At 39.0% G+C, this 26,319-nt stretch overlaps 1 protein-coding gene across 1 annotated transcript; it reads right to left on the bottom strand.

Moving 5' to 3' along the window:
- On the bottom strand, positions 1 to 25,550 carry LYPLAL1 (lysophospholipase like 1). The gene is made up of 5 exons (XM_075496447.1): positions 25,351 to 25,550; positions 21,197 to 21,296; positions 12,366 to 12,535; positions 887 to 1,002; positions 1 to 262 (listed from the first exon to the last, which is right to left on the bottom strand). The coding sequence occupies exons 1-5, from the start codon at positions 25,433 to 25,435 to the stop codon at positions 23 to 25; spliced, it is 711 nt and encodes a 236-aa protein (XP_075352562.1). The 5' UTR covers positions 25,436 to 25,550; the 3' UTR covers positions 1 to 22.
- Between the last annotated feature and the right edge of the window lie 769 nt (positions 25,551 to 26,319).

The raw sequence follows: 26,319 nt of genomic DNA, 5'->3' as shown, positions 1-26,319 counted from the left end.
TACATGAAAGCTGCATCTTCTTTTATTCGTTTGTTTTTGCTGCTTCAACAGGTAATTTCTTTACAATCCAGTTTTTTAGTTTTTCTATTTCAGTTCTGCTTAACTCATGATTAAGGTTTGGAAAAGTATGAAGTGATGTCGAAACTCCCAGTGACTTTAACATCTTGTTGGTCTCTTCACCCCATGAGTAGAGAACTAGTTCATCAGCAGTTCCATGACACTGAAATAATTCTGGAAGAACACTTTCATTTCTTTTCAAAGCCTAGATGGAGAAGAAACACTGTCAGACGTATCACTAAAAATTTTAAAAGAATAGTTACAATCACATGGTGACAATTTACATAGCATTTCATTTATTAACCTGCGTTTGAGTGGTCATATTGTACTATCTCTACAAAAGCAAACAAGGAAATATTGGAAAACAACTGCACTTCAAATTCCAATGTGCTAACTCTTGACAAATGATAGGGTTTACTTTAAGGTCTATATCCCTCTTCAAATAAGAGAAATAGAAAAAATTCATGACAGCAGATGGAGCCCATGAGTATTATAATTCATCCCATATTTTTAAAGAATAGTTACACTTACATGGATGCTCTAACAACTAAGGACAACTTGCAAAGCATTTCATTTGTTAATCTGCCTTCTACACGGACTTACTTTGAATAAAATAATTGTACTCTCTGCGCAAAAAAGCAACAAATCATCATGTAAGGACAACTTTAAAGCCTCACTTCCCTAATACTCTGCTTATCTATTTCCAGGAAATGTCATAAGTTTAGAATATTAATCAATTGCCTCAGATGTATAAACATGCTATACTCAATTTTAATTACATTTTTCTTTTAGCTAAGCAGTTTTTCTGTAAAGCGTACCACACACTCACCTGGTAAACAGCAGAGTCTTTATTGAGAAAACTAGACAAAGCAAAGACTCCTGCCAGATCTTGATGAAACCTATATGCTAAATGCATTGCCATTCCACCTCCCATCGAAAAGCCTCCTAGGATGCAACAAAAGAAACAGAGATTGGATTTTGCTGTAAGTCTTTGTAAACTAGTGTCCAATTTATTTTTATCTTCAGACTTGTTTCTTTTATGCATAATGCAATCAAAAAAACATCCTGAGTAACATAAAAGTTCCAATGATCTTAAATCAAAGCACGATTCAATTAAGAAGTTGGATAGCTAAAGTACTGCTGAAGATTCATTACTGGGGGGGTGTGGGGGGTGTGTGTGTGGAATCATCACCAAAATGCCGTTACTTTAGAAGCCATTCGTGTATGGTCCCTACCAGGAGGCAGTTGAACACTGTGGCCATATATTCTCTGATGTTAACAAAGCAAAACTCTACAAACAGGTAATTCTCACTGCTTTTTATCCAACTTGTTTTTTCCCTAGGCTAGTAGCATTCACACGTGAAGGATCTGTATCACTATTGTACATAATCAATGAACATTCAGCACATTAGACTAGTACACAGAGGTTGAGGGTTTTTTTGCTATTACACTTTAGGATATATAATAAATAGGGAAAAATTGCAATGTACCCCACCTGAGCTCTAACAGGATCTCTGAATTAATGGCCTTCTGTGTTCCATATGTCTCTTCAGCTGCACTAATTCCTTACACAAGATAATTCCTCAGGGATGATTTTTACATGACAAATGCTTATTCATTAGGAAAGAAATCCAGACTACCGCATTACTTCACAAGGATACAGTACGTAGGCTATTACATTGACTGTATCCAGATAATGCTGAGGGTGAAGAATGACTGGCTGCTGAAATCTCTTCTAGCACAGAGATGGCAACCAGCAGAAAGGTTATGATTGCATCTCTACTTAGAGCGACATTAGCATCCAGGGTACTAGTGATACAATTGGTTTGTGCCAGGTAGTTAACTGGTGTTAATTAGTTGCAAAATTCTGAGCCCAGACCTTTTCAAGGTGTGGGCTCAGACATGAAATTAGGGATTGAAGAAGAAAGGCAAAAACAGTAGACAAAATACCAAACCATTTCAGCTTGTTATCTTTTTGAAGCGATTAAAATGAGACCCCAGAATGGGAACGGCTCTTTTGCAAGGGCTACATAAGCCCTCTGGGGTTGACTTCTGTGCTACGCAGAAGTTTGACATGGGTCCTAAACAAAACTCAGGCAGGAAGCAGTGCCCCTGCAGCACCAAAACTGAGCCCAACGACACCTTGCAACTTTGGCACTTCACCGGGTCCTGGGACCACACAGGAAATCTCTGGTGCGCACAAGCTCAGAGGCAAAAAACACTGCACTTTGTAAATATTAGTTGGGTCACAGTGAGACTGTTCCTAATGGGGAATCCTCTTCCAGCATGTTTATCTGCAAGTCCCAGCAGGTCTGAGGCCCTTCTAGCTCGCATTCCATCCCATGTTACAACTGGGAGATTTGGCTGGATTTGTGTAGGCCTCAAAACACTAGACTAATCCAGACATGAAGTGTTTTCTTTCTTTTCCCACACAACAGTAGTTTTTGATTTCTGATCAGAATTTCTACTGAATTTCTGATTCTTCTTTCTACTTACTGTCACCTTGTAGTCTTAAGAGACGATTATAGCCAAAAGCAGTAACTGCAGGTTCCTGACTTACAGAACTTGGACCTTAGGGAGAAAGAGCAAGACCACACAACGTGGAAGACTGGAGTCTTGGTTTCCTTTTTCAAACACAGTCCTTAATTGAATTAGGAGAGCTGTATCCTCAAACTAGGAGATATACCTGGGATCCCCTAGCTATGCAACCAGGGGGCTGATAATACCCTGATATTTATCTTTGGTAAATAAAGCCAGGACCTGCTATTTACCCTACAAATCAATCTTTAACCACTTCAAGTAAAATGTCATATGTCTAAGTGCCCAGTGGCATTTCAGAAACAAAGGTAGTTGAGGAAAAGTAGGAATGAATGTGGGTAAACAAGTTAAGAGCACACCTTAAAAACTCGCACAGCCCACATAATCTGAAATTTTGAATAAACTTGTCTTCACAAAAATAAAAGTATTGAAAATACTACTGCAAGCCTTTCATCTATTTCCTACCAGACGTGTTCTCTTGTCACATGTAAAAGAATTCTACACTGAAAAAAATACAACAGCTACACAAAGTTACTACATAAACAACATCTTGTGCTGAAGTTTCCTTTATTCTCTCCTGTGGAATCTGATCATTTACTTCTTCATTTCCTTTTGATCATTCTGAATGATGCTGTCATCCCCAAACCCAAAAAGTAGCACTTAGACTCTAAGAAACCATTTCACATTTGCTTACAAATAAATACAGATGTACTTTGTCCACATATAAAGTGAAGTCCATTTTAAGTATTTTAGAATACAGGGAAAAAAGCTGCATTGAAAACTCATTACTAGTTTGTAAATGATTTAATCTAAAATTTTGTACCCAGTTAGTCACAATCTGGCAACACTATCTGCAATTACTCACCAGCAGTCTTTGACAATGCAGTCACCTTCTGTTTAGAAGAATATTAGGTAATGGTTCTTTTATGTGGCTCATACTACTATGAGAAAATGTAATACAAAGGACTAGTTCTTTGAATTTGGTTTTCCAGGGGAAAACCTGAAGTTTATCACTTGATACCACAACAATCTCTGAGTAAATACCATATAGTAAGTGCTTCAGAAACAACAATTTGAATAAGCGTTTGTAGTTGGAGACACATTTTTTCAAGTACAATAAGTATTTCAATATAAGTGTAAATTTGACATAACACATGAAAGACATGCTCAGTCAAGAACTTTCATAAGAATCCAAATTTTGGATTAAGAAAAATAAGAGGCAGGTACAGATATTACATGAAACAAATGTATGAAGTGACAGTCAGAACGTAAGGAAAACACAAAAGAAAAGTACAGCTATGCTTATGTACACCAATAATCTCACCATAAGGAATACGTAAACCTCACAGCATTGCTAAGCAGATTGTGTCATGAGTGTTAATCAAGATCAAAAATGACATGGCAACATTTCAAGCTGAGACAGGCAGAACATAGCAGGCCCTGCGCTTGAGACCAATCTATTCCCAAGAAGTACACAGCGTGTGCACAGAAGTTCAGAATTTGCCAACAGGTTTCACATAAAAAGTATGTTCATTTTCCATTTTTCCCCTTATATCTAAAGAGATCTGTGATTAATGCTTCAAAACAGTTAAAAAGTGTTGGCTCTACAATGCTCAGGATACCAGTTCAGGAAAGCATCTAACTATTTGACTTAACTTCCCTGCCTTACAAAGGAGGTTTATGCACAGGCTAAACGTAAGCACATACAAAACAGACTCAATCAAGTACAGCACCTCTCTTTCAGTTGCAAAGAAACTTCACTCAAGTACACATTTATGACCTCAAATCTGCTTCTGTATAGTGCTGGTTTCTAGGCAATACCCCTTTGCAGTGAGAAGAAAGCTGCTTGTAACTTGCTTTGCTAGTTGAGAAAGATCTGCTGAAATCACAGGATCCTTATACTTCCAAATTAAAGAAATTTGAATCAGAAGGAAACTCCCATGCAATACTTAAGTAAAAATGAAACACTCCTTTGCTGGAATATCATCTGTAACTATGCAAAGGTAACCCCAGCCATATGATGATGTAACACAGAGTGAACAGAGACTGAATTTCTCATATGTAATTTATTCCTGCTTGAGTAAAATAGAAACCCGCATCACAGCTGCCATTTTTTCAGTGATAAAACCTTCTTTCCAGAGCTTGTAAATGGCCTTAGGAGCCTTTTAAACATCAAAGTGCTTGTATAAAACCTTGAGCTCACTTCTGCTAAAGATGTTGATTTATATTAATTTGCTCCTCATTTATATCTGTCTGAAATGATAATCTGGTCCATGATGACACTTCAACATTATGTCGAGTTCAGGAAACCAAGTATTTACCTACTGTCAAATGTCAGCTTTATTCATTTCTTTGTACTTGGTCTAACAACATTTGGGTTTGTATCTCAGAAAACAACTAACTTTATTATCTATCACAAAGGTTCTTTATTTAGTCTCTCTCTCGTGTCCTGTATACATGAGAAAATGCTAAAAACTCTGCCTTTTCCCCCGTGCTCCGCTTCAGTGCCTGCAATGACCTATTCCTGAGTTCAGAGAGATCTTTAGGTTTTCATTCTTCTTTACAGAAAAAACACCTCTAACAAACACAGGTTTGACATTGCTGATTGCTTCCTGAGTCATATAGATCTGACTGTAAAATGACTTAGTCAATTTGTTGTAGATAATGACTATGGACTTAGGAAACAACAAACCAGATCACTTTTAGGTCTTTCCAGTGTAATTTTAAAATGTGATCAAAGCTGTTTTCCACACTAGAAATCACAGCCGTAGGAAATAAATTTTAGTTATTAATCACATTTAGTGCATCACTTCTGCCATCTGCGTTGAGTACAGATCTTCTGCTCCTTGCCAAGACAGACCTTGAGCTCTTCTCGCACGAATTTGAGTGGCAGAGGTAGAAACTGCTTCATTACAGCACAGAACCAAAAGAGGAAGAGGAGAAGCTAAGCCCCAGACTTCGATGAGATAAGGATTTGGACTTGGGTGTAGGGGTGGGTTTTGGGGTGTTTATTTTAAGCAATATTTCTTCATTAGTTTCTCTCTAGTAGTTGTTCTTCATCTTCCCCGTACTTCTTCAAATTTGTCAGTACGACTTTGGTAACAAAGTGGCAAGAGATGAATGCTACAGCATACAGTGCCTGTGCCAGCACAGTGCAAGGAGACACAAATACTCTTCTGTTATATAAGGCTACACCAGCACAGTTAGAAATTGTCTTTGCCCGTTCTGTTATCATCACAATACATTACATACTCTTGCCTCATTTTCTTGCCATTCTCCCAGCATTTTTCATTCTCAATTTCTCCTTTCTTTAGATATTTCAACTTACAGTTACTTTAATCAGTCTGTTATCAGAAATTTTTCCCTAAAGCTACATTTCAGTTTACTTTCCACTCTCCCTAGGGACTTTCTATGATTTACCTTCTATTAATGGCAACAGCAAAACCTTGTTCTACACATCATCTGCAAAGAAGCTGACTTTCTGTTTTGACCTTCCTTCTTCATCCATGAATGGAAGTATTATATACATTTAACAGTGTTCATATATGAGTATCAGCGAAGAGTACAAATGCCAGTGGTACAGCAAATTCACTTCTCCACAGAACTCCCTGAACACTGCTCCTGTGTTAAGCGCTCAAACATGTACTTTGTCTCAAGCGAATTTCCTCACAGCAGTGATTTTCTCCTTTTAATCTATTCATGAAACTTCACTGAACGCTAACCTTACACACTAGTAGAACTGCAATGAATGGTTTCCACCTTTGATAGCCTTTTTATTCTGTTTGTTACTCAGTAACTGAGAATCTTTACAAGAACAAAGGCAACTTCCCTTCACTGGCTCAGCCACTTCCTCTTGTTAGGAACATGAATCAATTTGCTATCTAACTTTCTCACCAGCCAAACACATTTTGAAATGCATATTTAAGTGGTACAAGTTTTACCACTTTCCTGTAAAAACAAGTATACAATAGTTTCTAATGTATCAACTCGCAGTAAAACCAGAACCAGTTACGGTTTTATTTTCAACTGAAATGGGTAGTAGAGAGGAACCCAACATGTGTACCTAAGGAATCTTAATTTTTAGCACTAGAAGGACAATAAAATCCATGAAAAGTCTCAAATCAATTTTTACTAAGATGTTACTCTAACAAATCTATGGCTTGCTTTATTTACCTACTGTGTTTGCTTGGTTGTTTCTGAAGATGACAGCACAGCTCTGCTGCAACACTTACCAGTCATTTTTACAGTCAGCATAACCGCACAATATGGAAAAAGGAAGAGAATTACCTATTTTTTATGCTCATGGTATTCATGATTTTAAACCGAATCACAGAAAAGAAACTAGAAAATAGACTCTCTAAAGCAAAGAATAGTGAAGCACAGGAACAGGTTGCCTTGGAAAGCTGTGAACCTTCCATTAATGAAGATCTTTTAGAACAAGTCAGAAAAGCAATGGTAAGGATTGGCATAAACAAGAGCTGAACCGGCACTGACACATGAAGATGAACTAGCAAATGTTGTTAAGCCTCACTCTTCTATGATTCTGTAGGCACAACTGTGAAAAGTACAGGTTAAAGTGCACCCTGTGGCATGTCTACACATGACTCTCAAGCATTCTAAAAGCCCATCCATCCATTTAATTTTGCACTGAATTCAGGCATTTATTAAAGATGAGTAAGCATATGTTTTCAACAGAGTTTCTACTAAGGCTGAAAAGATCAGAATTCAATTCACTTTATAATTCTTTTCTTCCCAAAGCCATTATCTGATGATAATATGTGATGACAATATCATGGTTGAATTATTTTTGGTTTTACTGCTGTGAGCCTTATTTACTCCTAATCTTCACCATCATTTGCTAAGCCCGTCATTCACCATGCAGATTGAAACTGAGAATATGCTACCTTTCAAAGACCCTCCAGATACATTCATATGGACACTGTCAAAAGCTGGGAAACAAAATAACAAGTGGTGGATCCTACTCTCTCCTTAAAATTATTAGCATTTATACTGCCTACTGAATGATTTATGAAGGAAACAGAAACATGCATTTGTTAATGTCTCTTGCTTGCGCATCAGGAAGTAAAGAGAGTAGTAGAGATCCAAAAGAAAAATAAATGGCCAGTTCAGGTGCAAACAAACAAGAGGAGAAAACATTTTCCCTGAAGTACAGAAGCAATGCAAATTTACACTAATGCACTGAAAATTAATGAAATGTTTGCTGGTATTATGGGGGATATGGAGTAGCAGTACTGCTTTGAGCCCAGGATCTCATAGGCATAATTTAGATAAACCACAAAGCCAAGTAATGGGTGGTACAGAAAGAGAAATCTCATTTGAATTGCAGTGACAAGTGGCAATATAAATCCATTAACTTACTCTGTGACAGCAAGACAGTAAGTGCCTCTAAATGAAAGGCAACATTTTCCTAATAAAGACAGAAGATACAAGATAGGATGAGTGACAACAAAAGGCTTAGAAGCCAACAACATAAAATACCAGGATCGTAGGTAAAGTAGTTTGCCCAACATTTTAATGATTCACTGTTGATTATTTTATCTTCCCCTATTTACAGAATCCTCTTTCTCTGGGATGTCAAAGCCAAGATATTTCCTCCCCATCCCATTCTCACACACACTGAGAGGGATGGAAATGCTAATATTTACGAGAAGCACAGCGCTTTCATGTTACTTCCACCATGGTTCAGTAGCTGTGCAAGAAGTCTAGCAATAAACAAAAAGTGGTTGTGTGTCTTGTGTTATTGTTACAGTACAAGGGGTCAGGAATCATGCATGTGTTTTTTGGCATACAGTCAAATCCACAGGACTGTTATGGAAAGTTTATTTTCACTGGCTGCTTACACAAGTGACTACAGGTGGCAGAGACCAACACGCTTGGATCAGCATTTCTGCGCTACACAAAAAGTGACCTGTAAAAGTAGGAAAGTAGTGCTAAATTAAGAAAAAAAAAAAAAGAACAAAAAGACTGCCTTTCACTGAAGTGTAGTTGACTAAAGTGAGCACTATCGGAATGCTTCAAATGTGAAGTGGCCATTTCTTTCAAGAGCTTCTAACATATTCTTGAATAAGATTGTTGAAATCTTTGACAATTTCCACCTAAGTGGAGTTATTTTGTAGTGCACTATCACTATAGAAGCAGTTAAAAAAAAAGCCACAAGAAAACAAAACAAAGCAAAACCACCACCACCTGAAAAACCAACTCAGCTTTAAATAGAAAAAGAAATTATTGTCCCACATTTCAAACTGTGGTTATTTACTTGTTTAGCTACTTTAGCAATGAATTCAGGCATTTACAAGGAAGGAATACATGCAGTTCTTAAGAAAGGATACTATCAAAGCTCTAAGTGTCCAAATTTGACTAATTTTATCATCCTCTTTTTATCTCCAAAGTCAATATAAACCTACTTACAGGATTAGTTGCAAGAAGTGCTTTAGCCAGGAAGACCAGCAAGAGTAACTCAACAGGAATGTTTGGCTAAAAAGCGACTTCCACTATCAAATTCTGGGGATGATATAATTATTCAAAAATAATTATATATTGCAGTCAGTCTCCCTTCCTTCCTCCTTCAAGGTCAGGGGAAATAAACCTTAATGAACCAGAAGTCTACTTCCTTCAAAAGACTTCTGTATTAGTAGGAAAGGAACTCGTGAAACTGTCAGGAAATAGAAATGGGTAGGGGACCCATGAACTACTGTCTGCTGGTTGTTACACTAAATTGATATGGAGGTTTTAATAATAAGAGTTTATTTACCTCCAGTGAATTAAGTAATTTAATTCTTTAGAAGTAGATTCATACAGCAGCTGTTAAAAACAAGGCTGCAGCAATATTCTTCTTGATATAGAAAAAGAGGATTGGCACTGCACAACCTGGACGCCACCCCCAGCTTTAGAGTTCTGCCCTACAAGCAGCCACCTGTGGATTTCAGAGCTAACTGTGCTATCAAAACAAACAGCACAGGCTGTAATTTCTTTCAGAACAAATGATCTTACTGTACCCACAATCTTGAGCCTTGTGGAAAGTTTGAATGGCTCCAGGAGAATCATCCCTCAGAACACCACGTATTGGGCTTCTCATTTTCCACCACTTGAGAGCCTGCTCCTGCTTCCCCTCTCTTCCCACGCGCTCTCCTTTGCACAGTGCTCCCTCAGATCTTGCCTTCTTATCCCCACACCTCTGAGCTGTCAGCAGCTACCCACCTTCCTGCTTGCCTAACACCTCACTCGCCCTGATCTAACAATATCTGACACCCATCCTCAGCCTGTAATTTCTAGTCCGCTATTCCATATAAAACCATAACCTTCAATCTTGTTACCCTCCTCATACTCATTTTGTTTTCTTTCCACTCATTAAAACTCCCACTCATTACAAAATAGACAGTCCCACAACCCAGTTCTCCTTAACTCTTTAACAACCATCTCATTCCATGTAACTCCCTCTTCATGCAACTGCTCTGCTCTCTTGGCTTCTGTGACCTACCTGAAAGGCCCCCACTGCTCTTCACAAACTCCCGAGTCCTCCAGTCTCTTCTCTCAACTATTTTGTTTCTATTTTCTATAATAAGATAGGTACCAGTATTCCCATTATAGATCTTCTACATGATACCACGTCACTGAATGCACTGCGAAAATATTCATAGCAACATTTCCCCATGGTTTCCTCTGTTCTAATAGTCTTCCCCTTCACCTCAAGAAGGCTGCTTCCTCCAACTCCTATCACACCAGCGCTCACAAATCCACTGTCTGCTCCCCACTCGTTATCTCAAGCCTCCTCTTCTTGTACCAAATGTATGTTCCTGACTTTTTCAAAGAGAAATCTAACAAGATCTGACATGATTTAGCTCTTCAACATTCTGAGCAAATGACCATATCTTTCATTATCTGCTGCACACCAATCTTCCTCTAACTCAGAGCAATTTCAGGCCACCCATTTCTACTTTTCCAGTGGAGGCTACAGTTTGGTGCAGACATACTGACTATATCTTCATAACCAAACCGTGGCCTCATATTCTCTTCTGATCAAAAACGTTATTAAAGCTGCCAGGTGCCTTTACAGAATTTCTGATTTCCTGTAAGAGATGATGCCAGAAGATGGGCAATTATTTGCACAAAGTCCCATCTAAAACAACTAAGGATGTCACATTAGGCTGACTCAGACTAATACTAAACCTAACCTTTAGAAACCTTACAGGATCTCTAAGGTTAATCCTCCACTGCATCACACACTGGTTAACCATCAAAACCAGTGCAGAGAAGGCAAAAAGTCCTCATGGAAGAACACTTAATCTTGTGCTGCCACAAGTAACACAATTCATTTTCCACTAGCAAATTTCTTAAGCGTCTACATGAGTCCCCTTCTGCACTTTGGATGGACCTAATTCAGGGCTGCCTTATTTTGTTTTTTACACAAATATTAGATTCAACTGTGGGAATGTATGCATGTAGTCTCTGGCACAGAGGCAAGGAAACAGTGCCTTACTCTAGAAGCTTGAAATCAAAGCTCTCGGAGTGAGAAAATAAGTATAATTATTTCTGATTTACAGATGAGGAATGCAAATACACAGAGACGGGGACTTCCAGAGAATCTACAGGCTGAAACAATCGGTGCATTCCAACTTCCTTACTCTGCTTATGATTCGTAAAACAACTTTCATGCTCCACAGCCTCACTAGATCTAATTTTGAAGGCTACAGAGAAAGGAGAAAAGCCTAGTAGCAAGTTGGATCTGTACACAGAACATCTCCCAGCTCACCCTACAGAAAAAGCACCTGCACTTCTTCAGCTCTTTCCAAGCCAGCAGGTATAACACAGGAAAGATAGATCAAAGAGACTGTGCTGACAGCCATCCAAAACAATGCATTCTGAAGCCAGGGCAATGAACCAGACAGGGAAAGTAAACAGAGGCCTTCAAAGAGCAACATGGGGCTGGACCATGAAAACAGGTAGGCTGAATGGTAGTAGATCCACCACACAGGATTTTGATGGCATGACTCAGCTGGCCATAAATTTATAATTTCCCACATTAAGAGTTTTTTCCCCAACCTGAAATAGTCTGTGGTCTAGGGATGGGACAGGGAGCCAAGGACTCGTGAACTCTCATTCCCTCGCCAACACAGGCTACTCCATTCCCTCAACTCCTGTGCCTCAAAATCCCACTATCTGTTTCACAGTTCTGTGAAAGTTACTGGAAATGTGTGGAAATTAAGAGGGACAGGAAGATAGACACATATGAACTATGACAGCTAATACTTCATTTGTTATCAAGTGTTAATCTTTAGTGATATGTAATATGCAATTTTTTTCCCCATGAATTAACCCAAACTGATTAGAGCAGTAAGGAAAAGCTCATGATTATTTATATGCTATACCTCCACTCTCCAAAATACAAGTAATTTTGGGAAAGTATGCTTTTCATTCCTCAAAAAGGCTAAAAGGACATAGTAAAAATATGTACTTTTAAGAGTGTATCACTGCCCACCCTGTATTTTAAATAATGATTACAAATTATTATTTACAATAAAAACAGTTTTAAGTTACATTTTTGAGGAAACTGCTTGCAGTTAGCCATGTTCCCCACCTGATACAGGTTTAAATAATGATTCAATATTCTTGAGGATTGGCTGCTGAAGGGGCTGTTCAGCAGTTGCAAGGCATGCTCATGACCTTTCAGGATGGAGTAAATTTGAAGTAGCTGATCTCTTAACAATTAAAAAAAAATTAAAATAAACTCATTAAAGATAAGTCTCTCTTACCTATTAGTATCCTATTCTTTGCAATGCCATTTTTAATCTCATCGTTGATCAAGTCTGTAAGTCCCCGGCACATAGAATCAATACTTTCAATGTGTTCTGGACAATCATTGGAGATCTTATACCTGTCAAACCACACAGTGGAAAAGGCTCCTTTCATAGGTGTATATGGCCTGGAGTGGTGGAAGGAAAGAAAACAAATGATTAACCAGGCATAAGATCAAAAGCCTTCAGCATATCTGATAAACAAAAACAATTCAGTTTCTCTCCAGTGAAGAAGAGAAGGAACCTTTTTCAGGTCTAACTCAATTCACATCCAGTCACATTGCATTTCCTTGCATTGAAAACACTGTCCTTCAAGAATGAAGACAGCACTTGGAAGCTACATAAAATGCAAGTTTCAGTCAGTTCAATGTCAAGGTTGATCAGGTCAGCTAAACATTTTAAATCCTAACACTGTCAAGAGGTTCTGAATCCTAAACAAAGTTAGGGTTGAAATCCACCTTGGAATAGGACAAACTGAAGTAACTGCTGAACAAGACAGCTTTGCAGGAACTAACTTTATGGGATTCAGTTGTCTTATTCTTGTCAAAATTGACAGGAGATGGGTATCATGATCCTCTAGGTATTTACAAAAATTTCTTCCCTCTGTCAATTTTTCTTTTTCTTAAATACATACAGACACCCTCACCTTAATGGGGCAGGTATCTCATAAAAATAACTGAAAGAAATGCCATGTTGCTTACTGGATTGGTGCACAGACACAAATTAGAGACATAATGATACTTCCCCCCCAAAATACTGTGTTGTCGGATTAGTATTTTAAGTGCTTTAACATGCTGCCCAAACCTCAGATAATCAAGGAAGCTACAATTCAAAGCAGCCTTTTCTTTGTTTTTGAATAAAGAAGATGAATAGAGCCCTAAAATCCCAAGAAAGGTGATCTAATTGCCTTGCAATGGCTCTATAATTTAATACCAAACATACTGCTTTGAGATCGATGCTTCATCTCAAAACCAAGCCCCCTAAAATCCTTAATTGCAATGTTTAATCAGGGGGCACATTTTTCATTTTTACTTAAGCTCAGATGAGATCAGATCAGATTACAAGCATTGCCTACAAACAGACAGCCTTTGATAAATTTGTCTGGATGGGAACCCACTGAAAACGCTAACACTGACTTCTGTGCTCTCTCTGGATTTTTTTCAGTACTAGGATTAAACAAAAACACAACTAACCTAAAATGAGAAAGCCACTATTTCAATTATTCTTAATGAAGGAACAAATTCTGCCTTTATTAATACCAGAGAGCCTTCACATATGTAAACAGCTATTTCTAAACCAGAAATACTGCCACTAGTACAAGCATACAAGAGGCAGTACGTTATTTGCATTACTCAGTCACACAAGTCAAAATGAGAGAACAGATTTTCTTCTGCCTGGTGCCATGAACATGAAACAAATAAAGTCCATGACTTAAAAGCTGGTAAGCCAAATATAAAGAAAGAGGCAACAAACAGCAACAGATAGGTACAGACAGACTACACTGTTTCATCTTTTTGAGCACAGCTTCAGGAACGAGCACCTAAAAAACATAACAATCTACTATTATTCAAAATGGCATGCAAGTATGTTGTTAAGTTTAGTACAGTGTGTGCCTTAAGTAGCCCCTCATTTGCTTAATTCAAAACAAACCATATACTTAAGCACCAGAATTAACAATTTTTTTTTCAAGTTAGCCCTTACTTGTCTATTAAAAAAAGGTAACTCCTACATTAAAGGAAATTCAGTAGAAATATTTTGTACACCCAACAAGCTAAAGCTAAGTTTAAAAACAAGTTATTAAAATGCCTTTTTTTAAAAAAAAAAAAACCTTCTCTTTAGTATTACCAGCGTCTCCAGGATTCTTCCCGAATGAATTGAACACCTAAGAAACAAGATTACAAATCTCTAATTCACAAAAGTCAATTTCTAAGAGGGGACATTACAGTCAAAAATATCAACAACAGCGGAAACAGTGGAGTTTCTGGAAGTCACTTGGAGACTGTAATGTACAACAGACTAAGCGCTTGGGCAAACAGCATTTAATACACTGTTTTAGCGTCTGTCTCAAACACTTTTACATCAATCCTGGTTAAGATGCCTAGCAGCCAGAGTGCTTCATTTTCTAGTAAAACCAGAGTACCTTAGATTTGTGCGAGAAAAGATGTGTAAGTTTTTTAGTATTATTACAGCAGGCTGATCCAGGATTTCCATGGAATGAAGATACATATTTGTATTACATTACAGAAATTTACATTTACATTACTGAAATGTTAAAACAGGCTTCCCCACAACTGAAAGACAGAATCGTACAATTTATAAACAGGACAAAAATTCACGATGAGATTCTAATACTTGATCAGACGTCGAAACTCAGGACTTTCACCTGCTGTCTTTGCAAATTCTTCAATAAGATAGATGAAAGACTAATGTGTCTTAAACCCACAGGAAAAGACCCCCAAAGCAAACAGACAAGATGCTTTCAGCTGTCTCAAAAACATCCTTGCAACCACTCTTGATTCCTCAGAAATGCATTAAAAATAACCTTTACATAAAGCTGAGAAGTAAGATTCTTGTAATGGTTCACCCAACTGGCACATCTGTTTTAGTCATTCACCTTGTTCCTTAAATAAATCCCTTTATTAGCTGGCACACTACAACTCAGACATTACCACGGTAAACAAATATGTTTGGCATGGAACCATCTGTACAGCTCCAAGAATACAGAACAAAATTTTTTCATACAATTGAACCACAAAAGAAAAAAATTTGAAAAATCCCTATGTTACAGTGACACGAGAAGCTGGACTGAAATACACAAAAGCAAAGAAATACAGAGTGGAGTGAAAGATCAGCATGGTCAGTTAAGGACAGTGACAGACCAAATGGTCAGCTTTCAGTTTGGATTTTTTTGCTTTCCTAAGTTTAATCAAAACTCGTAACATTAGTCCCGATGATTTTTCCTCTGTGCCTCCCTTTCTTTATTCTCTTTTTAAAATGACACTAAAAATAAAGCTCCATGTTTCTAGAACGTGTGCTGTTGAAACTCTGAATGAAAATATATAGCCCACCAAGGTGTGTGTGTGTGGGGGGTTGTTGTTGTTGTTTAGTTTTAAAGGGGTGTGTGTTTTTGTTTTGCTTGCTCTGGAGCACACAAAAGATTCAAATCCGTATAAGAAAACAAGAATCAAGAACCCTCTCTTTGGGCATATCTAACTTCCGAACTTGTATCCATTTTTGAGAGATATTTGCAACACAATTTCCTACAAATTGAACTAACTCCTAACATTTAAAAATGTAGTTTAAATTGTGGGGATTTGTACTAATCAGAGAAATGGCAATAATGTTATGGCTGAGAAGACTATAAATGACCTTTTCTAGACACTTCCTCAGCAACCAGCTCATAATGGCTGCTTTATGAATTCACTGAAAGAAAGTGGCAAGAGGCAAACCAGGGTCCTGAACTGAATCAGTTCTCCATTACAGGGTTTGAAAGACACTCTGGGATTCAGAGTGGTATCTTTCACAAGCTGGTGGCAAACAACACTGAGCATGGATGAATGACACCAGCTAAGCACAGAAACCCCTGAAAAGTCTGTAAAGCAAGAGTACAACACATAACTTAGAACCCCACAACTGCTTGCTGGAGGAGCCATATAAAAACCACTGTCTCCAACTCTTCTGCATTGGAAAACAGTTGAGAGAAGAAAAACAAGAGGAAGGATGTCTATGAGCGCGAGGTAGTTAAAGGGATTAGAAATCCAAGATGACTGCCATCATGTTCTATTCTATTTTCCTGAAGCATGACTAAAGTATCTCTGACAAGTGTTTATTGCATTCCACGTGGTGTTTAGTATATGATGTAAGCATTACATGTATGCATATCCATATGTTTTCCTCACCTAATGCAAGAGGAGAAATAAAAGGAAACCATGAAGTTTATCCAAGCATGCTTCCATCATTATTACGCAGAATGTTAAATTTCTATTTACAAAAGGAGATGAAAGAACCACCCCATGATACCAACCAAAACCCTCTCCATTTGTCCCGCAAACTTCCACCTCTAAAAAGACTTCTTTGTGTTAAATTTATGAATGAGGTTAGGGCTTACAAAAGTGAAGGATTAATAACATTTGCTTGAGCCAAACATAGTATGATAGGCACCGTGCACGCTCCCCTACACAGCTCCGCCAATCCATCTCAAGTCTGACCTGCAGTACCCCTGCTGCTTTTCCAATCCTAGGCCTCTCACAAGTAGAGACTGCCAATGTAGCTGAACAGTGCCAAACTGTCTGGTGGTTTTGCGATATAGCCAAAGAGGGACTACGATGAGATGAAACTCATTTCCACCCATGAGATGAGCAAAGATGTGAACTTAGGTGAAAGGATGGCGTACCAGGCCATATAATGCTGAGCAGTCCTTACCAGCCACCATCTTAGAGACAAGGGAAATTAGACTAAGGTGGTGGTGGTGGTGGGGAAACGGGATGGGGACGACACGACACAGACAAGAAACTGCATGGAGACTTATTTGCCACAGAAAGGTATGTTGAATGAATGTCAAAAAGATCCACAAAATAGCCCAAGAAGTATTTATAGTTTACTTTCTGACTTGCAAAAGAGAAGGACTGTCAGAATGGAATGCTAGACAACGCAAAGAATCTTTGACCTAGATTTTTTAAGGGAATTATAGAAGGTAAGGTATACTTATTAAAACAAGTGGAGCCTAAATAGTTTTAACTTTACCACGTTAGCTCCTGCAATGCCAATTTAAACTATCACTTTCTATTAAAAAAAAAAAAAAAAAGGTTAAATTGGGTGGTATTCAGTTCTGATTTAGAAACTCAATAGAAACCTAATGTTTAAGTCACAGTTGTAGCAGCTGAAACAGTATTTAAAGCTGTAGCCATCCTGACCCAAATAAAAAAGGAAAAAGGAAACCCTTTCCTTTAAAACTATTACTGTAGACGTGGCTTTAGGGATTGCATCAGCTGCTAGGGCTACAATTTGAGCTTCTTTTTTTTAATTAAAGATATACATTAGCATTACAAGGGAGAGGAAATAGAATTCTGTTGTGTTTAACAAGTTTAATCTATGTACAGAAGTACTGATCTTGAAAGAAAGCCAGATAAAGTTAAAAGAACAACCTATTAAAACAAGTTCTCTATTAATTTAAGTATCTCAGTTGCCTACATTACAGACAAAAAACAAAACATCTCTAAGCAATGTCTAAAAATTTTCACTTGTAAAGCAAAATTTGCATGCTTCAGCTACATGCATTTAATTTCCAAATGTATTCCAAATTCAGGTGCCACTACTTGCACTACATCACACCGAGACTTCAAATCCACATATTTTTCCCTTTTTTTATTTAAGCATGCTTTTTACCATAAGCATTTTACTTAGAAATTTTGCAAGTTTTTCTTTTTTAATAGTAAATTGCACTACCTGCATTCTGTTATTTTCACTCAGAAAACAAATATGAGACTCACAGGACCTTCCAAAGCGATGGGGGATGAGTGTGACAAAATGCTGCAAAAACTTTACCTGTCCAGGAGACATCTGGTGATCATTCTCTACACAGATCCTGCACATTATAAAAATGATTAAAGAAAAGTAATCTTTTTTTAAAAGTGTAATCTTTTACAGAGACCTACAGAGACTAGTAAAAAACAGTTTTATAAAATGTAGTTCAGTAACGTTCTATTGCTTTTACCCATAAAATGGAAGTATCCCCTCTAGTGTTTGCCGAAATCAATGCTCATGAAGCCAGAGAACATGTTTTAGAATTCTTCTAGATTATATGCTGGGCTGGTTTTCCAAAATAATTTTCAAACATATTGACTCTTGAATCAAAACATGTCTGAACCTCTGATGACGTAGTAAATGAAAAATATGTATGTTTCAGTGCCTGGGATAAAATCTAAAAAAATGTAAACATAAACTCCATCCACCTGCCACAAAGAAAAAAAAATCTTCAATGTTTTCTTGAAGAATTTGAATTCCACCGCTTTTCAGACTCTATTTAATAGAGATGAAGAATATGTAAGGCCAAATCCATAGATGTATCTACCAGCAGAATTATATCCATCAAAAACGTGAAAAGGTATTCCTGACCTGCAGTTCATCCTGCCAAAGCCTCTAGCATTGCAGTTATATCATCAAACCTGCTTTTACTGGCATAACTACTTTGACGGAGCGCATTCAATGTGTATGTGGTAAGTTATGCTGGAAAAGACAGGAGTTTATACAGTATGAACTACATCCACATTAACAGTATTTTGCCAGAAGAGCATATTGGCCAAGCAATCCTAGTATGGTCTAGCCTAACTTCAAGCTTTTCTTTGATTTCATCATCAGTGTAAAAACCTGCTGGCAAGCTTTGCACTGTGCTCCTATAATTGACAATGCAGTGGCAGGCTGTGCCACCCACAGAGACTCTCACTCACATCAGTGGAGCTTTCCACCAGCATATCGCTCTGTCTCTACACGATCAAAGACTGGATCAGAACCTTCTTCAGCATATCTGCACACCCATAACTGTCCACCTATAGGTCTCATTATCAAGGATGCTGAATTCACCCATTGGTGCCAGAAGTATTTGGAATTCTTATAAAAAATATATACATACACACACACAAAATCAGACCATATATTCAAGTTCCTAATGCAGATACAATTATTTTAATGCCTGCCATTCAAGTTTGGATGTTCTAGGCCTTGTTCTTCCTTTCCGTGGAAGAAAGGAGAGCAACCATTGCAAGTGTTTCAAAAAGCATAGCGTGCTTTGGACTTGAATACCAAAACATGAAATGGACCTGTAAAGGCTTCTGTTATTTCAGTTTCAACCAGTAACATATCTTCACAAACTTCACTTCAGCATTGCTGCAAACAGTGGCAAACATTATTGTACTTATGGGCATCTATTTTATTTACTATGTCAGCTAATCTATTAGCTAATCTATACTATGTCAGCTAATCTATTTTATTTACTATGTCAGCTATGTTGTGCTTATCAACAACAGAGGGCTGTACACTAATATTCCCAAGCGTAGTTCATATTGGCAAAGACAAACAGTGTGGGTATTTTTTATTCTTTGAATATCCAACTTTTCAGTTTCTCTAAAAACCACTTCTGAATCAACTCATGCATGACCTTTATCTGCTCTAGAGAAGAACAAGAGTAACCTTCTCTTAGAGAAAGAGAGTGGAATTAACTGTTTATTCACATATTTTAATTAGGACAGTATGTTTCTTCCCATCTGTTTACCAAAGTACTGAAATCCAAAGTCTTAAGACAAAAACAAATTCCCCATACACACCACTCATTTGAGTCAGGAGATCTTGCTGGTTAATCATTTATACATAGTTTACATCCGTAGTTATCCAAAGAAACAAAAACAAATGAGAAAAAGATTGGACCCCAGAAGTGCAGCGGGATGGAAAAATGAAGCACTGGCCTAACAGATATGGTCTGAGGTGCTCTGGCTGCATATAATGTGAAGAAAGATCGTTTCATAGGGAAGCAAAACCTCCTGCATTTCTCCAGTACCTGCTGCGTTGATAGGGAAGAAATGGAGCCCATCAGTATTTGTGATATGCCACTGATAACTCTAGCATCACATTAGCCTGTCATCAATAAAGTAATGAGCACATTATTTACAGAAAATCATATTCACTACCTACTAACCCAAAACACACTGCTTCAAAGACTTCCACTCACTGGCTTGATTTTTTCTGTAACAGAGAGTACATTCACACTGCAGTCTCTCAATTGCTTTTCCTGCCTAAGTAGATCATAAAAATACACGGTCAAGGAAAGTTTTTTTCATGTATGAGCGAGTGCCAGACAAAATCTGCTATTATACTTGTTTATACCCTCCAAGAAAATTTTTTCTGAGTTTCAAACCTCTGTACCTCGAAAGTCCGTGTAGAATGTCACAATTTCCTTTTCCTTTCAGCATTCATCCACACTTACGCACAAATTCAGAAAGAAACTTAAGCCCCATTACCTTTCAAGGAAACATTTTCCTAACTTAGAGCTACAGACACCTTAAAAATGAATTTATATTAAGAAAAATTAAACAACTCTGAAATATAAGGCCATGTCTTTAGATAGCTAAATATGGAGGTAGGTGTCCAACTTTTAGCCTTTAGGTTTGACCTCATTAACTTTCAAATTCCCAGGGGTAAATATTATCATCTACATCTTCAGTCTACCACTGAACACAGTGTTATTTAATAATGAGATTTGTGCCTACAGCAAATGTTGAGCTCAATTCTCTTTGAAACAGCTGGCCCAGGATTCAAACGAGAAGAAATGTGTAATTTTAAATTCCCAGTCCTTTCTCCAGCAGCTGAAGATCTTTCACATCCTACTTGCCAAAAAGACCGACCACCTTCAGAACTGAAACCTGGCATTAAATACAACAGAATATTTTAGTGGTTAATTTATGGAGTTAATAGAGGTAGGATTGTGATCCACAACATGGCTCTATCATGCCATCGCAACACACATCGGAGAATCTTCTTCTATTTATATCAAGAAGATGGAAAGATACTATGAGGACAATACCTAAGTTTGAATTAGAGACTGTGACTTCTGTGAAGTCTTAACCATTTAAAATCACAGTCCCTGTGCAGCAATGCGCTGTTGAGCTCCAGTTTTGCCAAAAAGCATACACATAAGAAGAAGGAAGTCTTACGACAGTCTGTACCAATATTGACAAGCGTATTTTACAGTACTGGAATAGAGTAATTTAATCCTACAGTTAAAATATATTAAACAATACCTGGCAGGAGCTGTTGGGTAAATTACTTTTATATGTTGGAAAGCCATGTCTTGATTCAAAATTTGTTTTATCCATGCTCTTGCTCCTTGGCCAGTATCACCTGTATCACACAGAAGAGTACAACAAGAATTATTCTGTGCATTTAGGAAGAAAACTATACAATGTCAAATATATTTATACCAGATTGACTTAATCTCTAAATCACAAAGTTAATTCTCCAAAATGCTAAAAAAGAACTTTCTAGAATAACCTCAACCCTCTTTCCAATGAAGATGGACTCAAAACTTCCTAGAAACAGACTACTGAAGGGATCCCACAGCATAAGTTTAATAAATACTTTACTACATCCAATGGCTTAAGTACTTCCTAATCTGGCACAAGGCCTTACCTCTTACTTGAAACTTACCTTATTTGCTGGTAACAGTGACAAACAAAAAATACTGATGAACTTCTTAAAAAGTAAGATTAAATACTTGCTGTTCCCCTTAGAAAAGATAATTACTTTTACTACAGAATTTTATAATATCATACATAGGCTTTAAGGGAAGTATTAGTCAAACACTCCCATTTTGTAAAAGTGATCAAGAGATGAGTTTGGGTTAAAATAGCTGGCAGGCTCCTCAAAAACCTTAATCCCAAAGTTCTGTTTGAAAACTAGTTCAGATCTGACTCTCAATGTGCTTTTTCCTATTCTTATCAACTCAGTGTAGCCAAAACCCCTGCATACTGAAGTGCTATGAATGGATACACAGCATGAATTCTTACACAGACAGCACGTGTTCCTTTCAAACAAATTTACATATATACACCAGACAGTTTCTAGAGCTTGTCTTTGTGTCACTGGTATCTTCAACTATAACTTCACTGCCACCTCTCTGAACAGCATGCACACACAAGTCTCCAATAAGAGTTAACAATGCTTCAAGCTTGAGGAAACTGGCCCATCAAGGAATATGGTTTATAGTAGGCAGTAATACAACATGTAGTAACGTTCAACCTAAAAATTTGGTGGGGATTCAGCAAACTGGAATTTCACTACTGCCACTCGTGCCATAGAAGTTTAGTCTTGTTTGAAGTCGACGCTCCCACATATTATCAACTCAAACTACTTATGTGAGTTAAAAGAATTCTCTATTACTTTATCTCATACTAGTCAGTTTGACTTTAGAACTCACCCTATTCCTCTCAATAAAATGGCTAAACCCCAAGAAAAAATATCACTGCCCTAAGCCAGGCTTACTGCCATGTTACATGGTTTCACCTGAACAATGTCACATTAATATACCAATTTATTGTTACAATAATTATAATTCCCCAATGGAGAAGATTTGCTCTTGCTTTAGCACTCAAATAAAATTCAGTGATCTTTACTTACACATACAATTAATGCATCTTCAGAATAAAAATGGAAGGCAAAAGGATCTAAACCCAGCATTTTTTTTTTTTTTAATGTTGAGCACAAGTGGCATAACTGTGAAGTTCTCTCTGTTTGACCTAAATACTCCTCATGACAAATAAGCAATAAGGTCACAAAACTGACACAAATCTTATTGTCTGCTATGTTAAACAGTAAAATCAAAGTTACATCTTTAACTGGATGCTTCAGAACACATTCCCACAAGCACTTTGCTTATGTAAGTAGTATGGCCTGAAGTCCAAACACACATTTGATTCTTGGTAGACACTCTTGACATGCAAGGGTTTCCCCATGGTTGCTGCCACCTAATTTATGAACAACATATCTTAAGTAGGCTTGAATAAATATTTGTTTTTCTATACACTCCTCTTTTTTCAACTAGAAAGCAAAAGTCTAGGCTTTGCAAATACTTGCCCAGGACAAACCCTCAGGTAGGTCAACCTAAGCAACTATCTGAATGCTTACAGAATTGGGACTTACTGAGGTCTTTACAAACTCCTTAATGGTGCAGGACACATCTTTTATTACTTATTCACATTTCTTAAGCTTTGCCAAGATCAGCAGGAAGATTTACAGTTAATGAAGCTAGTTTGTCCATGAAAACAAGTTTTCTATGAAGTTAAGTAAGAGAAAATTTAACTATCAAGTTCTGCGTGTCAAGAGTCCCCATGGTCCAAACTGCTGTGAGCACCTGCATACAGAGGTAATGCATTTTGATTTGGTAAGGATAGAATTTGGAGGGGAGGCAGAAAGAGAGGAGACTGTGACACCAAAAAAACCCCATCAACCTTCTGAAAGGTTTGTCTTTCAGGGTGGTCTTAGATTTTAGCATTATATGTTCTTCTGAACACTACTAAAAAGCAGCAAACAATGCACAGACAATTCTGTGCTGAGTCTGTTTCCAAACCTGAAATAGACTGATGGCAGCAATATTATCTCCCCCCCCACCCCCCCCCCCGTAAGTAAAGTATGAATTATTTTCCTTTCAAATATAGCTTACATTTCCAAATTTTCTTTCTGTGCAAAGTTAACTTAACAACATGTAACAAGCATGTTACAACATGCAAAGTTGTAAGCCTAAAAAGTTCTTATACATTTGTTATGTCCATCTGCCTTCCCTGCCAAATGGATTCTCTACCTAAATCTGATGTACAGTACTGGGAATTTTCTAATTTTTTTTTATACCATTTTGCATTTACATTTTCCACTTGTTATAATTTGTCTGGAGCAAGCATTATGAACAAAATGGATTCATGCCACTTGACTGCCACTTTCCATCACAAGCACTGTACAGAAGGCAACAATTCAGGTTTACAGGCCAGCCCACAGCAATGGCACTGCGGCTACTTCTGTTTTAAATTCTATTCTGTGGAACTGCTAAACAAAACCAAATAAAAGCACCCTTGTACTTCCCTACTGCAAACATTATGAATGAAATCATATCAAAAATGAAAAATTGTAGAGTACTTTAACCACATGTGGAATCAACCTCTAACCATAATCTTCCCTTACTCCTCCAACATGACAGAGAATTATTTCCTCAAGCATTAAAGCATTAGCGTTAACAAGAGGGCTGAACACATCTTATGAACTCTTTCACTTTCATGCTTTAACTCACAGAATTTGAGAAAAGCAAAATTAAACTAGATTATAAAAATGAAACTGATTTAATAAGCATGTACTTCTTTGCTAAACTAAACAGAAGCATCAGCTAAAAGCAAAACTAAGAAAAAGACACTGAAAGAGTTGAGCACACTGCCATATGCACATGGACAACTCAACCGAACTGATTCCCTAGGCCTTGATCTAATAAAGACCTGTGATTACTGATTTTTTCTTTTTTTTTTTTTTTTAAGTCATGTGGACTTCGCTGTTGTTATTTGGCAGATTAGAAACAACCTTTAAGAAAAAAAAACAACAAAACACACACTCTCCTCCTGCCCTCAGACTGCTCACTGATGTGGGTAACTACCTTCTGCAGGTGGTGCCCATGAAGCCAGTCTGGACGTGGCTAGGACCCTTCTGAACAGAGAGAATTCGGTCTATTAACACCGGCTTTTAAAAGGTGGCAACAATACTCAGTGTGATCCTAAAAACGCCAAGAGACGTTTTAATTATGAAAATCATCCTTTGCATGTGGCTACCCTTAGAGTGGACGAATTAAAAGAGTATCTTCTGGAACACGTTTGTTCTCATGGTGAAGAAAGCCAGGCTGGTGTATAACGGCACCTTCCCTAAAACACACCCCACGGACCCACCTCAGGCCCGGGAAAGCTCAGTCGCTAGACCGAGCCCAGGCACACGCACACCGCTTTGCCCACGGAGGCTCCTCCTCGCCGGCCAGCGCCCCAGGAGAGAGCAGGGCAGGCTAGAGCCGCAGGGACAGGGACTCCTCACACCCCTTATCCTCCTCTGCCAGCCACGCCGAGCCTGGTGGCTGCCGTGGCAGTGGGCACGTCCCGCAGGCCCCCTCACGCAGGACCGGACCGCCACGGCCTGAGGGGGCCGACCCTGTCCCCCCGCCGCGCTCCCGGCAGGGCCCCGCCGCGCAGGAGGAGGCGGCGAGGCGGCAAGGCGGCGGCAGCCACCCCGGCCCCGCGGTCGGAGGGAGGGCGGCCTCCCCCGGGCGGCCCCGCTGCGCCCGTCCCTAGTGGGAAGCGACGCCCACCGAGCCCCTGCCCCGCGCCCCAGCCCCACCGCGGGGTAGGAGGGGAGAGAAGGGGGGGGAAGCAGCCACCTGAGCCGTGCAGGAAGATGAGGGAGGCGGTGTGCCGGCCCGCGGGGGACACCACGCTCCTCTGCAGCGCCGCGGGCGCCGCCATGCCCGCTGCTCTCCTCTTCCTCCCGGCCCTGCCCTGCCCTGCGCTGCGCTGCCGGTAGCGCGGCCCACCGCGCCGGCGCAGAGGCGGCTCCGCGCCCGCAACGCCCGGCCGCCGGGTCGGGCGGTTGCTCCGGGCCTGTCCCAGCGCTTCGTACCGCGGCCGTGGGCCCCGTCTCCCACCGCCCGCTCTCCTCAGGCGCTGCTGTCCCCAGGAGCAGCTCTCCCGGCCCCAAAGCAGAAAAGTTCTCACTTCTAACGCCGTGCCCTGTTACCAAAATCTGTTTATAGAAAATACCGTATCTCTACAGACCCCATATTTAGAAATGCCATATGGTAGGCGAACTGGGGATCAAACAGTAAAAGGGGGTAGCCCCTTTCATGTCGCAGCATGTGTTTGGAAAGGCAATTAGGCTTCAGCCTCACCAGGTGCACGCTTTCAAGTGAAGGCCTGGCTGGCAGGCGAACTGAGGCGAGGCGGGGGGCTGTGGTGGCTCCTTCCAGGCAGTTCAGAAAGCGAAGGGCCTGCAAGGACCAATGTTACCAAGGTCCCGTAGACGCTTGAGAGCTTGTCTGACCTTAATCCGTGTCTGAGCACAACTGCTCTTAGTAGTTTCTACTGAACTGCTGTAGGGGGATAAGGAGCAGGAGCTTTCTTTTGCACTTTTAGGTAACCTACGCACTTCCAAGGTCATAAGACTTTTTCGAGTGATGTGTAGATTAACCACCTGCTTTGGTGCTTTGAGGTCGGTGGCGGTGGAACAAGGATGACCAGGCATAAACTCCGCTATTGCCATTTCACTAGCCAGGTGCAGTGCGAGCCAGGGGGTGAGCAGCAAGTTTACAGATTAGTTTTGCAGTTCATCATGAAGTATTTTGGCAAACCAT

Source organism: Mycteria americana, chromosome 3 (genome assembly GCF_035582795.1).
Source record: "Mycteria americana isolate JAX WOST 10 ecotype Jacksonville Zoo and Gardens chromosome 3, USCA_MyAme_1.0, whole genome shotgun sequence".
NCBI classification, from domain to species: Eukaryota; Metazoa; Chordata; class Aves; order Ciconiiformes; family Ciconiidae; genus Mycteria; species Mycteria americana.
The sequence above is the reverse complement of the archived record's forward strand: the minus strand, read 5'-3'. Positions and strand labels throughout refer to the sequence as shown.